At 40.1% G+C, this 15842-nt stretch overlaps 1 protein-coding gene across 3 annotated transcripts in view; it reads left to right on the top strand.

Moving 5' to 3' along the window:
- The first annotated feature begins 206 nt into the window (after positions 1 to 206).
- The window catches only part of SLC25A26 (solute carrier family 25 member 26), a 180379-nt gene continuing 164743 nt past the window's right edge, over positions 207 to 15842 (top strand). For 2 of the 3 annotated variants that reach the window (XM_023510696.1, XM_012802563.2), the window contains exons 1-3: positions 207 to 386; positions 11577 to 11733; positions 14352 to 14461. In XM_023510696.1, coding sequence (XP_023366464.1) covers positions 354 to 386; positions 11577 to 11733; positions 14352 to 14461 — 300 coding nt within the window. In that variant the 5' untranslated portion in view covers positions 207 to 353. The remainder of the gene's footprint in view (positions 387 to 11576; positions 11734 to 14351; positions 14462 to 15842) is intronic. The other variant, XM_023510697.1, reaches the window with a different exon arrangement.

Raw genomic sequence — 15842 nt, 5'->3', positions numbered from 1 at the left:
TCCGGTTTTACAACTTAGAAATCCAACGCTCCGGGCAGAGCGTTCCGCTCCTGGATACCAAACGAGGCTCATGCTCGCGAGAGTTCCTCCTTCTGGCTGCTACAGAAAACAGTGTCAGCGAAGAGACGCGAGATTTCGCTCGTTCACACACCGCAAGCCCCGCCCCCCCTCGCCGGCCGTTGTTCCGGCCTGCCTCTGCGAGCTCCACGTGCCGTTGTTGTGGTTCAAAGTCACGTGATCCCGAGAGCAAGGCGCCGCAGGCTCCTCCTCCAAGATGGCGGCGTCCATCGCGCAGTGCTATGACTCACTCCTGCTTAATCTTGAATTATAGCTTTGAGTAGGTCTGCTAGGCCATGGACCGGCCGGGGTTCATGGCCTCGCTGGTGGTGAGTGCGGGGCAGTGGGGTGGGCTTCTCGGAGTTCCGAATTCCGGCACTGGAGGCCGTGGGGGCTTCTCTGCGCTGGTGCTTTTTTCCGGTTTTACGCACTAGACAATCTTCGGATAACCCGCAGCCAGGTCTGGAGCGCTGGAATCCCAAGGACGCTGCCGGGCCTGGTCTCAAGGCCTTTTCTGCCCCAAATAGGTGTAAGAGAGAGCTGGGGAGCGAGGGGTCTTTGACTCATTGTTTTAGGCACGCACATTTACTCACGAAAGAGCTTCTGCTATACCCTGTAGTCACTCTTGCATTATAAACTATAACCACTCCAGAATTTTGGAATTAAGGATATACGTGTGACAAAATAATCCTTGCTCAGATCACTCACAGCCCCTCTGTCCAAGACTTTGGTTGTCTTTTTGCTTATCTTTTTTCAGTTTTAGAAAATTATATATCTGTTCATTCAATATATAATTTTCTTTTTCTCTGTTAAGCGTGAGCTTTGGGGAAATACTGATGAGCCGAAATAGCTCATCAATAGCGATATGGAATCAGTAGACTGGCTTAGTATTTAATTCTGTAGAAAACTACGATAATCAACATATTTCAACATTTTAAAAAAAGCAAGAATAAAAAAGTTCTTTAACAAATAATTGTAGGAGGCCAAGTAGGGGATCAATAGCGATATGGAATCAGTAGACTGGCTTAGTATTTAATTCTGTAGAAAACTACGATAATCAACATATTTTAACATTTTAAAAAAAGCAAGAATAAAAAAGTTCTTTAACAAATAATTGTAGGAGGCCAAGTAGGGGATGCTAGATATAGCAGTGGACAAGACAGAGATTGGCTGATTACATTTTCTTTTCTTTTTCTTTTGAGACAGAGTCTCACTTTGTCGCCCTTGGTAGAGTGCTGTCCTGTCACAGCTCACAGCAACCTCCAGCTCATGGGTTTAGGTGGTTCTCTGCCTCAGTCTCCTGAGTAGCTGGGGCCACAGGCACCTGCCACAACGCCCAGCTATTTTTTGTTGCAGTTTGGCCAGGCCACGTTTGAACCTGCACCCTCAGTGTATAGGGCTGGCTCCCTACTCACTGAACCAAAGGTGCCATCCCGGCTGATCGCATTTTCATTGCACAGGAACAAGATAGAGATGGGCAGCTTACCTTTCCATTGGCAAAAGTAGACAGTAAACAAATATGTTTGTAAATATCTCTTAGAGGGTAACTGGTAAGTTACCTTAAGTGATAAATGTCCAGAGGCATTTATCCACTTAATTATCCAATGTTTGGTATTGCAGATATTGGCGATAACATGGTGAACAAGACAGACTGGGCAGGTGTTGATGACAGAATGGTAAAATGTCTGTTGGGATAAATGACAGGTAGCCTGAGTGCAAGTTGTTAAGGGAATATCTGAATGGCAGGGCTGGGTACCTTAGCCAGACTTGTGGGATGATGGCTTTAAATCTAGGTTTGTTGAGACTAATATAAGCCAGGTCTTAGAGATATAAACAAATACGATACCACTTTGAAGGAGCTTTCTTGTCTAACTGGTGAGATAGCAGTAGTTTTGTCAACTGAAATCCCTGTGCCAGGAACTGGGGTAAGCTCTTTACATACATTCCACTTAATTCTCACAAATTGAACTTTTGTTCTACTTTTCCAAAGGAGAGATCTGGTATACGGAGAGGTTAGTTAATCTGTCCAAATTCACACAAGTGAGATCCATTTGGTGAGTGGCTCATAATCTAACCCAGGTGGTGTAACCTTAGAGTCCATACCCTTAACTCCTCCTTAAAACTATCTCTGATCTCTTAACACTATCTATCCTGGCGCTGTGGGAGGCTGAGGCAGGAGGATCCCTTGAGCTGAGGAGTTTGAGACCAGCCTGAGCTAAGAGTGAGACCTATCTCCTTTAAAAATAGAAAAACTTGCCAGCATTGTGGCGGGCACCTGTAGTCCCAGCTACTCGGGAGGCTGAGGCAAGAGGATCTCTTGAGTCCAAAAGTTTGAGGTTGCTGTGAGGCCTGATGCCATGGCACTTTACCCAGGGCAATAGAATGAGACTCTGACTCAGAAAACAAAAACACCCCCACCACCTCAAACCCCAGCTATCTGAAGTCAGCAAGGGTAGCAGTTTCTAAAAACAGGTGAATGCTAGAGCTACTAAAAGAATGGTTTAAAAATGTACTTTATTAAAGTATGGTACACAGAGTATTCTTTTACCTAATGTATTTATAGATGGTAAAATTAGGATCAATAGATGGAAATTTTAAGAAATTAGATTTCATTCCAGCTCAAGGAAAAACATTTTATTCATCCAGCCCACAGTTTATTTGCTGTGTATTCTGCCCAGTGACACTGTAGCAGCTCTTGAAGATCCAGGGGCAAACCAAACCTTATCTCAAGTAGGGAGAGAAAAGCAACAAATAAAACAGATAGTGCATGGTAAGTACTATGAAAGAAGTGAACTAAAAGTGTAGGGAAATATTGGAGAACCTGTTTTAGATGGAGTGACTGAGGAAGACCAGGAAGAAGTGACATTTAAGGTAAGACCTAAAAGATAGGAAGGGGCTAGACATTTTTGATGAGTAGAGGGAAAGTTCAGTCCAGGAGTGAAGCATGTGAGAATCCTCAGGTAGAGAAAGCTAGAATGTTTGAGAGGTGCCTCAGGCTTAGTAGATAAGGGCTGTGTGGTAGGGGATAGTATTGGAGAGGTAGGCAAAGCCAGCCAATGTGAGGCTTTGTGGGCCAGGGAAAAGAATTTGGATTTTATTTGAAGTGCAATGGAAGCCATTGGGAGGTTTTATTATCATACTAGTCCAGAAATGGAGTGGCTACTTTTTAAGGTTTGGAGTAAGCTTGGAGGTAGAGTGACTGCTCTTGAGGGAGCTCTATTTGGCTTAGTGTTGTGTTACTAGTGCTTCGTACTTTGTAAGCACTCACCGCTACTCCTTGAATGAATGAATGAAAGTAGGCCTAGATGGTTTCTGAAATCTTAAAACTTGAGTTCTAAGGATTAGATGAGATACAATTAAACATTCAGTACAGAGCTTACAAGTAGCACACTTTGAAACGGTCTCTTCCTAAAGCTTCTTGAGGATAAAAGGGTGTAGAGTTGATGAAGGGAGAGCTTCTGGGATGTTTGTTTTCATTTGGAGCATAGAGCAGGCTCTTTAGGAAAAAAACCTCTCAAAGAGTACAGTAATCACTTACAGGAAAGCAGTTTGGAACTAACTCAGTTAGCAATCTCAGGTCTTCATTACTTTTAACTCTGGTAACAACAGTAAACCATTTCAGCGTGGAAGAAAAGGGGGAGGATTTAGGTAAACAATGGGAAATATATTTCTTAGACTAGTCTGGGGCCATTAAAAATAGTGCTTCTTGGTGCACACTTGTAATCTTAGCTACTCTGGAGGCTGAGGTGGGAGGATTACTTGGGCCCAGGAATTGAGTCCAGCCTGGGCAACATAGTAAGAACCCATCTCTGTAAAAAACCCAGAGCTTGTGAAGAGAATATACTGTGATTACGTGGAAAATGCTTATGAGATAAACTTAAGGGAAGAAACACAACATTATATGTATGTATGTTTGTGCCTCATTAAAGCTATGTAAAAAAAATTCCATTTTTAAAAAGTGGGATTGAAGGGTGGTGCCTGTGGCTCAAAGGAGTAGGGTGCTGGCCCCATATGCCAGAGGTGGTGGGTTCAAACCCAGCCCCGGCCAGAAACTAAAAAGTGGGATTGAAATACTCTAAAATAACACCGGGAAATACAGGCTTAGAGGTTAAATAGCTTTCCTAAGGAAACTGAGTTGAGACTAAGCCAGGTCTGTCTGATACCAAAGCTGTGTTCTCAGGCAGTGTTTAATCTGAAGGAATTTCTGGAGAAATGAAGTAATAGTTGAGTCAAATTCTAGAACCATTATTGTATTCTTGAGAACAGCTTTATTAAACAAAAGTGAACCTACACAGTACTTTCCATGAGGAGGCAGTGATCAACAGCAGACAGATAATGCTGGCTTTGGGTTGTCAGAATTGCTGTGGCAACCCGGAACAGGGACAGCCAAACAGTGATTTACTGTGGTTTTTCTTCTGATCATTTAATTTTTTTACAAAGTGTAATCATCTTGTGTTTCTATTTGAGAAGCCCTGCCACCTCAGAGGCCCTGGGTTAGGTATTTAGGAAGACAGAGGTGACTGTCCTGGCTTCTGCTCAAAAGAATCTTAATGTCAGACATGATGGTTAGTACCATAAGTGAAATATAAACATTATGTGCTTGTAGTCAAGAAGCATTTAGTTTTGACTAGGAGATTGGGAAAGGCCTTATAAAGAAGGGTATTTGGTTGTAGCCTTAAGAATGGAGAGCATTGTGGCAGGGCTCTGTGTGTGTGTGCCTGTGTATGGTGGCAGGATGGCAAATGGTCTGCTGACTGCAGGAGGAAGGAGACACAGGCACTAAGGAGCATTCCCAATTCAAAGGAAAACCTAAACAGAAGCACAGAAATGACAAGCTTCAGGATGTGTTGGGAACAGAATAGTCACACTGTGAAGCTCTAAGGTCTCTAGGTGTATGAGACATGAAGCAGCCTAGTTGAGAGCTTAGGGTTGATGTGTTGAGTGGCTAATAGGTATCAAGTGCCATCAGGAATTAGGGTTTTTTTTTTGGAGAGGAGAGAGTGTTAATTTTGAGAGACTTTTATACATTTGTACTTCTCATCACAAAACTTGAGAAATACAGAAATTAACAAGGTACTAATAATGTTTCTTATCCTGAATCTCCATAGAAGTAGTAACTTCTAGCAATTTAGTGTGTAATTCCAGACTTTCAATTATGTGTATACAGGTAGTTACACATTTTTTAAAAATGTAGGATTATATAGCATATATTTTATACATGATTAATTTAAGAATATAATGTTAAGCCCGGCTTGGTGGTTCACGACTGTAATGCTAGCTTTCTGGGAGGCCAAGGCGGGTGGATTGCCTGAGCTCACGAGTTCAAGATCAGCCTGAGCAACAGCAAAATCTTGTCTAAAAGATAGCCTATAGTCCCAGCTACTCCAGAGGCTGAGGCAGGAGGATTGCTTGAGCCCAAGAGTTGGAGGTTGCTGTGATCCTACAATGCCATGGCATTCTACTGAGGATGACCACCTGAGACTGTCTCAAAAAAGAAAAGAAAAAAAGGAATATATTCTGGATGTGAGGGCGATCTGGCTGCGACATCTGTCACCCCATGGATCGCCAGGGTTGATTCGGCTGATCTGGCTGGCTGGGCAGGTGTCCCCTTCCTCCCTCACTGCTCCATGTGCGTCCCTCCCGAAGCTGCGTGCTCGGTTGAAGAGGACGACCTTCCCCGATAGAGGAGGACCATTCTTCAGTCAAGGGTATACAAGTAGCTGCGCTCCCCTGCTAGAACCTCCAGACAAACTCTCAAGGTCCATTTGTAGGAGAACATCAGGTAGTCAAGCTTCCAAGACTCCAGACACATCCAAATGAGGCGCTGCATGTGGCAGTCTGCCTTTCAAAAAAAAAAAAAAAAAGGAATATATTCTTAGGTTTCTATACCAGTAAGTACAGATCAACCTCATCCTTTTAAAGGGTTTATAGTGATCCATTATTTGGGCATAGCTTAATTTATTTAACAAGACCCCCATGGATGGGCTTTTAGGTTGTTTCAGTTTTTCACTATTGCATATTTGCAGTAGTGAACATTCCTGTATATTTGTGTACTTACGTCTGTGGGAGAAATGTTTAGAAATGAAACAACTGGATCAAAGGGCCTGATAATGTAGAATGTTCTTTTTGTCAGATTGTCCTCTGGTGGTTTATGGTAATGTTTCCATTAATAGTACCCTTAACTTTTTCTCATATTTAAAGTTTAATTTAATTAGGGTAATATTTTAATTTGTGTGTACCTGATCATTAATGGTAGAGAAGTATATTTTCATATTTTTCTTGTCCATTTATGATTTTCTTTTGGGAATTGCTTGGTCCTGCTTTTGCTATTTTTAAAAAAATTTTTATTAAGTATACCTTTTGTAGGTTGATTTGTAGTGCCTTCTAAAATATGGATAATAACCCTTTATTATAGCTTTTGAGTGCCTCCAGTACGCTTGTGCTGGGAAAATATTGGTGAACAAAACAGACATAGATCTTACAGTCTAGTTGAACAGACGTGAAACAAAAGGACACATGCTAATCATATACTTAAGATTTTGTTCAGTACTTGGAAACAACATGTGGATCTAAACCTGAACTAGGGTTTAGGGAGCATCTGTACAAAGTCCTGAAATGAGGAAGATAAAGTGAATGGGGGAAAAGTGAGATCCAGGTAGTAAGAAGGCACCTGAGCAGAGGGCAAATAGTGGGAGTTTGGGGTGAAGGAGTTGATGGGCTCCAGAATTTCCAGAACCTAGAAGGCTGTGCTAGGATTTTGTTCTTCATCCTCAGGGCTGTTTAAAAGTTTGGAAGATTTATAGGCTAGCCAGTGGCAAGAGATTAGTAACTCAGCTGTTAGTGTAGGGGGGGCAAGGTGCTGTAGAGAGAATGAATGGCTAATGGGGAAGGAAACAAGGATGCCAGAAAGTGAGGGCCAAATCACCAGTTGCCATTTCATTGTGGAGGAAACCAAACATGTCAGGGAGGAAATGTTTCCCCTGTAAAGCCATGTTCATGATATGGCTGGTTCTTCTTTCTTTCTTTCTTTTTTGTTGAGACAGAGTCTCACTTTGTCACCTTCAATAGAATGCTGTGGCATCATAGCTCACAGCAACCTCAAACTCTGGGGCTCAAGTGATTCTCTTGCCTCAGCCTTCTGAGTATCTGGGACTACAGGTGCCCACCACAACACTTGGCTATTATGGCTGGTTCCTAGCTGTCGTTTAGACCAGTGGTCTGTGTTGATTTTGGTTAGGTAAATCGCACAGGTTATTTAATTAATTTATTTATTTGGTCTTGGAGTTGAGTAGCAATGCCTTTTTCTGCTGCTGCTATTGTGCCTGGCTCCTCTTTTTTTTCATTTTGTTTTTTGCAGTTTTTGGCCAGCGCCGGGTTTGAACCCTCCACTTCTGGTATATGGGGCTGGTGCCCACTCCTTGAGCCAAAGGTACTGCCCATGCCTGGCTCCTTTTGAGAATAAAGTTTTTATAGCATGTAATTCTGATCTTTTCAATTCTCAGAGCACTAATTAGGCACTTCCTCTCTACAGCCTGCTAGCACTTTGTATATTTATTAACTTAAGGTAGAGACGTGTGCTTTATCTATAAGATACAGAGGTCTCAAATCGTGACACTGTAGCAAGGCTTGTTGGTTATCTGGGTTATGTCCAATTTTTTTGGATTTTGTTGAGTTCTTAGAATTTTTCAATGTAAGCTACCATGAATCTTGAAACTAATCTTTTGCCTGATAATCTTTTTGATAAAATGATTGTAACAAAATAAAAATGTCAGGCTAAATGACAAAATAATTTGATAGATATTTTTATAATTTCATTGATGTTGGTTTGTCTGTTTTATACATAATTATATACAAAACAATATTGATGTAAAATTATAAACATTCTTTAAAGTTTTAGTTTAAATCTTAAATGTGACTAAATATGTAGCTATTCTTATTCTTCATGTTCTCTGTTAGCTGATTTTTTTTTTAGTCTCATGAATTTAAACGACATTTTGAGTGATAGAAGTTTGAAATCCACAGAAGCAATTAGTAACTTTTCATTCGTGTTTTACTGGATAAGTAGAGTCTGGTCATTTTATTCTCGGAAGATAAGAACTGTGATGAAAAGGGTTAGAGAATCAATGCATGTAAGGTAGCAACTAGATTAAAAGAGTACTTAACTTATTGATTGAAATTTAGCAGGAGATAGCAAGCACTTCTCTGAACCTTCTCCTAAGATTAAAGAGAAAATTAGAGTGAAGTGCAGCGTGTTTTTAAAGAATTGAGTCACGTCAGACTTTCTCATCAGGATTTTTATTCTCTCTGTGTTGTGAGAACATGAAGAGTTAGGAAAAATATTTTGCTTACTAAATTATTGTTATTTTTAGAGATGGAATGTCACTGTACTACCCAGTTAGGAGCACAGTGGGTATTCAGGTGTCTGCCACTGTGCCTGGCTCTACTTGCTGCATTTATAAAAATACTCATGCAATAGAGAAGAATGCCAAAAAATTTGGCTTTTCATCACATTACTTGTGAACTTTTTCCCATGACTTAGGCCACCTTTATATCCAGAAAGAAATCCCACATTATAGGTTATTCTTTCAGTACCCCTTGTACTCTCTGCCAGCACACCTCTATGCTCTTTTGGTGACATCTTTTGGGTTGTTTTCAGAGTGCACCTTCATGGTCTTTGGACTTCTTTCATATAGTATGTATTAATATTTATAGTAATGTACTTTTCTAGTATAAACTAATTTTTAATAATTTACTTATACTAGTTAATTTAAAAAGAGGCATTATTGGATTTCTCATCACAATATTTCATTTTCTCAGTGTTTTTTTTTTTTGTAAATTGCAAGAAAAGTAGATAGTATGTGCTAAGTGCCAAGCTTTGTAGTGCCTGAACATTTTGTAAACTTAAAGGATAGAAACAATTGATCAGTTTGAACTTTACCTGTGTATTTGAATAATACTGATTCTTATTTTTCTGTGTCATGAAATGTATAGGTTTTAAAACTATATGTTTACTAAAATAAGTAAATACAAGTAAAAAAAGTATATATTTACTTTTTAAATAGGTAATATGTTCACATGGTTCAGAATTCAAAATAGAGGAAAAATTAGCAATTTGGTTAAAAAGTTACTTAGGAAACACATTGAGAGTTTTCTCTTTTTTTTTTTTTTTTTTTGAGACAGAGCCTCAAGCTGTCCCCCTGGGTAGAGTGTCGTGGCATTACAGCTCACAGCAACCTCCAACTCCTGGGCTCAAGCGAGTCTCCTGCCTCTGCCTCCCAAGTAGCTGGGACCACAGGCGCCCGCCACAACGCCCGGCTATTTTTTGGTTGCAGCCATCATTGTTGTTTGGCGGGTCCGGGCTGGGGATTCGAACCCGCCGCCTTAGGTGTACATGGCTGGCGCCTTAGCCGGTTGAGCTATAGGTGTCGAGCCGAGAGTTTTCTCTTTATAGAGGTCCTTCCATCTGTTTACTGAGTTTGGTTGATTTCTTTTTATAAATGATGCCTTTAGATCTTGTATGTTAACCTTTGATGTTATCTTTATGTTCATATTTTTCTGAAATTTTTTCTCTTTCTCTGATTTAAAAAAAGTTTATATTAGAATATTAGGGGGTACACATTTTGCTTACATATTTTGTTTTTATGCCTGAATTGTTTCTTCACTAAGGTGTATCCAGTTTTAAAACATTCTGCATATGCTTCACTATAATCATATGGCACGAAGTAGTCTTAATCAGTTTTTACAGTATGGCTTCTCCAAAGCAATGTGGTGTCTCTTGAGAGATGAGCAGTTTGGGCTAGGTTTTAATTTCCTTTAGCAACTTAGATCTTTAAAAAATAATCCATTTATATGGGGGGTGCCCATAGCTCAGTAGTTAGAGTGCCGGCCACATGCTCCGGAGCTGGTGGGTTTGAACCCAGCCTGGCCCTGCTAAACAAACAAATAGCTGGGCATTGTGGCAGGCGCCTGTAGTCCCAGCTACTAGGGAGGCTGAGGCAAGAGACTCACTTGAGCCCAAGAGTTTGAGATTGCTGTGAGCTATGACGCTATGGCACTCTACCTAGGGTGACAGCTTGAGACCCTGTCTCAAAAAAAAAAAAAAAAAAACAAAAACCATTTAATTACTCAATTTAAAAATTACCAAGGAATTTTCAAATATATACAAGGTAGAGAGAATACTATATGAACCCTTAGAGCTGCAATTCTTAAAATACAAATTTAGATTCACAAGGCTTGGTGTTTCATAATTCAAGTCTCAAAGTCAAAGAGGATTTACTGATTAGTGATTTAAAAAGACAAAACTAGAACATTTGGTCTGACATTTGGTCTAACATTGATTATGATTATGAGAACCTTTGGAGCGGTGGTTCTCAACCTTATCGGCACACTGGAATCTCTTGGGAAGCTTTAAAAAAAATACTAATACCTGTTTGTCTTCCCTAGAAATTTACTTTGCTTTGCCAGGGTATCAGGGCCTTTAATAGCTTCCAAAGTGATTCCTATCACCAAGAGGAATTGTTAAATGAGAAAAAGCGCAGAATGGTGCATAGTATACACTATCTTTCACTTTTAAAGAAAAGGAAAATAAAATAGATATTCATATTTGATTGTGTATGTCCAAAGTAATTTTGGAAGGCTACAACAAGAAACTTACAAAAGTGATTGCTAAGTTACCAGGAGCAGGGATGGGAAGGAGACTTTGAACTCTACCTTTATGAGGTGTTTTCTGGTTGTCTTTTTAAAAAATGGTTTTTAGGGCAGCACCTGTGGTGCAGTGAGTAGGGTGCCGGTTTCAAACCCAGCCTCGGCCAAACTGCAACAAAAAAATAGCTGGGTGTTGTGGCAGGCGCCTATAGTCCCAGTTACTCGGGAGACTGAGACAAGAGAATCACCTAAGCTCAGGAGTTGGAAGTTGCTGTGAGTTGTGACGCCACAGCACTCTATTGAGGGTGAAAGCTTGAGACTCTGTCTCAAAAAGAAAACAAAAAAGAATTTGAAGTTCGTTTTAAAAATAAATGTATTTAAAAAGAAAATTAAGGGTGGTGCCTGTGGCTCAGTGAGTAGGGCACTGGGCCCATATACCAAGGGTGGTGGGTTCAAACTCGGCCAAAACTGCAACAGAAAATATCCTAGCGTTGTGGCAGGCGCCTGTAGTCCCAGCTACTTGGCAGGCTGAGGTAAGAGGATCACCTAAGCTCAGGAGTTGGAGGTTGCTGTGAGCTGTGATACAATGGCACTCTACCGAGGGCAATAAAGTGAGACTCTGTCTCTACATAAAAAAAAAAAAAAAAAGAAAGAAAATTTTAATATAAAATTTACAATTTGAAAATGTAGCATAGTAATGGTTATTTTCCCAGGAAAATCTTCTAGGAATATTAGATTGATACTCATTTGTGCCAAAGAAGTCCGTGGACTGCAAGTAATGAGAAACATGCTTTTCAGACTACCTGCCTCCAAATGGCAGAGAGCTTAGTTTATTGTAACTTTTTTTTTCTTTTTCTCTCTCTGTCTTTTTAAAGGCTGGTGGGATAGCAGGTGTTTCTGTTGACTTGATATTATTTCCTCTGGATACCATTAAGACCAGGCTGCAGAGTCCCCAAGGATTTAATAAGGCTGGTGGTTTTCATGGAATATATGCTGGTGTTCCTTCTGCTGCTATTGGATCCTTTCCTAATGGTAAAAATCATATTGATATTCTCACTGCTCTAAGCCAAGATAATGAGGTTTATTGTCAGAATGGTATGTGCTCTTACCCAATCAAATTCCTTATGTGTTATAACTCATCTTGAATTTTTCCATTTTTTAACACAGTGTTTGGGAATCAGATGGTAATATAGTGTCCATTTTAGTCTATTTTTAATGGAAAAAAATAAGCAAAATGGTTTTTGTTGTTTAAAAATATTCCTGCTTGGAATCCTGAAAGTGTTATTTTAACATTGGTTATGATTATGAGACCCTTTAGAGCGGTGGTTCTCAACCTTATCCGCACACTGGAATCTCTTGGGAAGCTTTAAAAAAAATACTGATACCTGTTTGTCTTCCCTAGAAATTTACTTTGCTTTGCCAGGGTATCAGGGCCTTTAATAGCTTCCAAAGTGATTCCTATGTGAAGCCAGGTTTGATAACTGCCTTGGAGAGTCTTGTGGAGCAGGTAAAACAGAGAGGCATTGAATGTTTCTATCTTAAGATGCTCTTAGATTAAATAACTCTTAGATTGCTCTGGTCTGATAATAAGTGTTTCTTATGAATGTTCTCCTGGATACTTTCTTGCCAGGGTCTTCTGTTTTGGTTCTGAAGTCATGTTATACGACTTACGTCTCTCTTATTCTATACTCAACATGATCTGGTTGTTTTTTTTTTTTTTTGAGGCAGGGTCTCACTTCTTGTCCAGGCTAGAGTGCAGTGGTGTCAATCTCCTGGGCTCAAACAGTCCTCCAGCCTCAGTCTCCTGTGTAGCTTGGTCTGCAGGTGCACACCACTGTACCCAGTTAATTTTTCTATTTTTAGTAGAGATGGGGTCTTACTCTTTGCATAGGGTGGTCTTGACCTCCTGAGCTCCAGTGATTCTTTCACCTTGGCCTCCCATAGATAACAGGTGTGACCCAGGTGCCCAGCCTAAATGGTTTTGTTTAATCCACTTTTGGTATACTTCTTTTCAGGTACTTATTGTAGTTTACTGATGGATGCTTTTAGTTGCACTCAAAAGTAAACTAAGGCAACAAACAAAAAATCACCAGACACAAAACATACCCATAAAACCACTGCTCGAGGAGGTTCTTAAATTTGGGGGTATGCTTTCTTTTTTCTCAGGATAAATTCTTTCTCCTATGTCATCCTCACATTTAAATGCCCAATCTTTGAGCACAGCTTTAACATAAAGATTTGTAGTGCAGAGAGAAGAGTAGTGTTTCCGTGCTTTTGTTTTCCTTTCCTCCTCCCTAAGCAATCATTAGAACAGTAAACTGGGGGTTATCCTTAAACTTTTGTATGTCTTAGTACTTTGAATAATTGGTTGTAACAAGTTGTCACTGGGTATACACTCATGCTAGGCATAGTTGTGAGTGTAGGAGAGGGGCGTGGGTTCCCATATTTGCCCACATTTCCAATTATGTAGAGGCCTTCTTGGATCCACTTAGGGATCAGGGGGAGGTTTGGAACTTACATTTTTAAAGGACTTTGTACATCACAAAAGTAGCATAAAGTTGGACAAGCTTGAGAAGGTTAACCATGAAGTAAATGAAGTTTGAACACTGTCTTTCTCCATTTATTTCAGAGGGAGTAGGAGGGCGGAGGGCAGGGGATGGGATGTGTAGCGGCACAACTTAACAGCTGAATGCTGTGTGCAGATGGTATGGCTGCACATTTATCGAGTAGGCCAAAGTGGGAAAAGCCTTATGAAGAACCACGGTGGCAGTAGACCTGTGTTAACTGTATAAAACTGCCTGAACGGGTATGTATGCTCATCTGTGGACAGCATGCCTGCTCATTTGGCCTGGTGCTGATATGCAGTAGCCTCAGGATCCTTTACGAGTTTGCTGACTTTGGAGAACTGACTTCCACTGTCAAGCTGTTTTCCTATTTCATACTTTACTGTGACATGCTCAAATGTCCTTCAAGAGGTGAATTTGTCATTCCTTTTGCGCATTATCTTTTATGGAACTGATAAATATCTTTTGATTAACAGTACCTGACAAGTTTTAAAGTCCTCATGCACTGTGATTAGTTCATGGTGATAGGAGTAGCTTTTTGGAGATTTTGATTTCCAGTTTCAATTAAATGGTTTATTGTTTCCTTGATGTACAGGTGAATTGATGTAGTAAAATGTAGCCATGCTTATTTTGAGTAACCAGCAATAAAACATTACATATTAGAATAGACATTTTATTTAAATTAAGGTGTATGTTTATAATTTTATCCTGTCAGTAAATCAGTGTAGCTGATTGTTTTATGACTGTATGTGATGATATTTTGAATCACAGAAACCCGTATCTTTTTCTGAAGTTGTCTTAAAAAATGCTAAGTAATTTGTCAATACAATATGGTAAATTCTAAGTTAGCTGTTAGACTCCCTCAGGGTAGGAATAATATTTTCTGCATTTTTGTAAGTCCAGGATCAGACATGGCCTCAGTAAATTCTGAAAGAGTGAGGGTGAAAGAAAAGGTATGTGTTTGACTGTCATCTTTATTGTATCATAATTTAGTAATTATTGTCATACTTTTATGAGATGTATTCCTTAATTAAGTTTAAATATATATTTTAACTTTGTGAAAGACTGGCTTGTTTTAAATTTCAGCTGCTGCATTTTTTATCACCTACGAATATGTGAAATGGTTTTTGCATACGGATTCTTCTTCATATTTGATGCCTGTGAAGCATATGTTGGCTGCCTCTGCTGGAGAAGTGGTAAGTAACGCTTACCACTTTTATACACTTCAGTTATACGTATAAAATACTTCAGATATGCAAATCCTGCATCTGTTTTCAGGTCAGCTATTCATGTCATTTAAAAAATAATTTTTAAAATTATGTATGCTATAAATCCCAATAAATGTAAATGGATTAAACATGATAGTTAAAAGATAGAGCCTTAGATAGCATAGAAAAAAATCAAACCGTCTGCTTATTTATAAAAGACATATATAAAACATAATTGTATAGAAAGAATACAATTAAAGAGGTGGAAGAGACTGTCCATGTAAATTGTGATGGTGCTTTGTATATTGTGTCAGCATAACTGAGCTGAAATGACTTTTCTCAGAATTCCTTTCCTAAGGTAGTTTCAGATTTTGTCTGCCGTAAGAGAAATTTGCACATAATTTGAAAGGTGCAAGTGAAGCAGCAGTTGTGTTTGTGCTCAGCAGGTTGGTGTAGGGTCTAGCCTGTTGTAACTTACATAGCCTGTCACTGATTTCCGCTGGTGGGCTGTGTTGGCCTTTGGCTTACACTGCTCCAGCTCCTGCTGGATGTTTCTCTTTAGTCTCTTCAAATTCTTTTTTTTTTTTTTTTTGAGACAGAGCCTCAAGCTGTTCCCCTGGGTAGAGTGCTATAGCTTCACTGCTCATAGCAACCTCCAACTCCTGGGCTCAAGCGAGTCTCCTGCCTCAGCCTCCCAAGTGGCTGGGACCACAGGCGCCCGCTACAATGCCAGGCTATTTTTTGGTTGCAGCCATTATTGTTGTTTGGCGGGTCCAGGCTGGATTCGAACCTGCCACCTTAGGTGTATGTGGCTGGCGCCTTAGCCGCTTGAGCTACAGGCGCGGAGCCGAGTCTCTTCAAATTCTACATCAGACATGTGAGTGCCAGCTTATACTATAGTTTCCCTCTCACAGGTTGTTGAAAAATAATTGTGAGTTCCAGTTTGTTTTGCTCTTCTCCACTTTACATTTGTCTTCCCTTCCCTATTGTCTGCCCTTTGATTTCTGTCCCATAACTAGATACAGAAGCAACAATTCTACATAAACTGCTTAGCTCCCGTAATTGCCTGTTGAATCTCCATATCCTTATTCTTATCACTCATATTAATAGTAGGTTTTTTTTCCTCTCTTGAGAAAGGGTCTCACTCTGCTGCCCTGGGTAGAGCGCTGTGGCATTGCTCATGGCAACCTCAAATTGTTGGGCTTAAGCCATCCTCTTGCCTCAGCCTTCTGAGTAGCTGCAGGTACCCACCACAACACCTTGCTGGTTTTTCTATTTTTAGTGGAGACAGGGTCTTGCTCTGGCTCTTGCTCAGGCTGGTTTTGAACTCCTGAACTTACGCAGTCCTTCACCCTCAGCCTCCCAGAGT

The sequence above is a fragment of the Otolemur garnettii genome, unplaced genomic scaffold (genome assembly GCF_000181295.1).
Source record: "Otolemur garnettii isolate 467f Iridium unplaced genomic scaffold, OtoGar3 scaffold00015, whole genome shotgun sequence".
Classification (NCBI taxonomy): domain Eukaryota; kingdom Metazoa; phylum Chordata; class Mammalia; order Primates; family Galagidae; genus Otolemur; species Otolemur garnettii.
The sequence above is the reverse complement of the archived record's forward strand: the minus strand, read 5'-3'. Positions and strand labels throughout refer to the sequence as shown.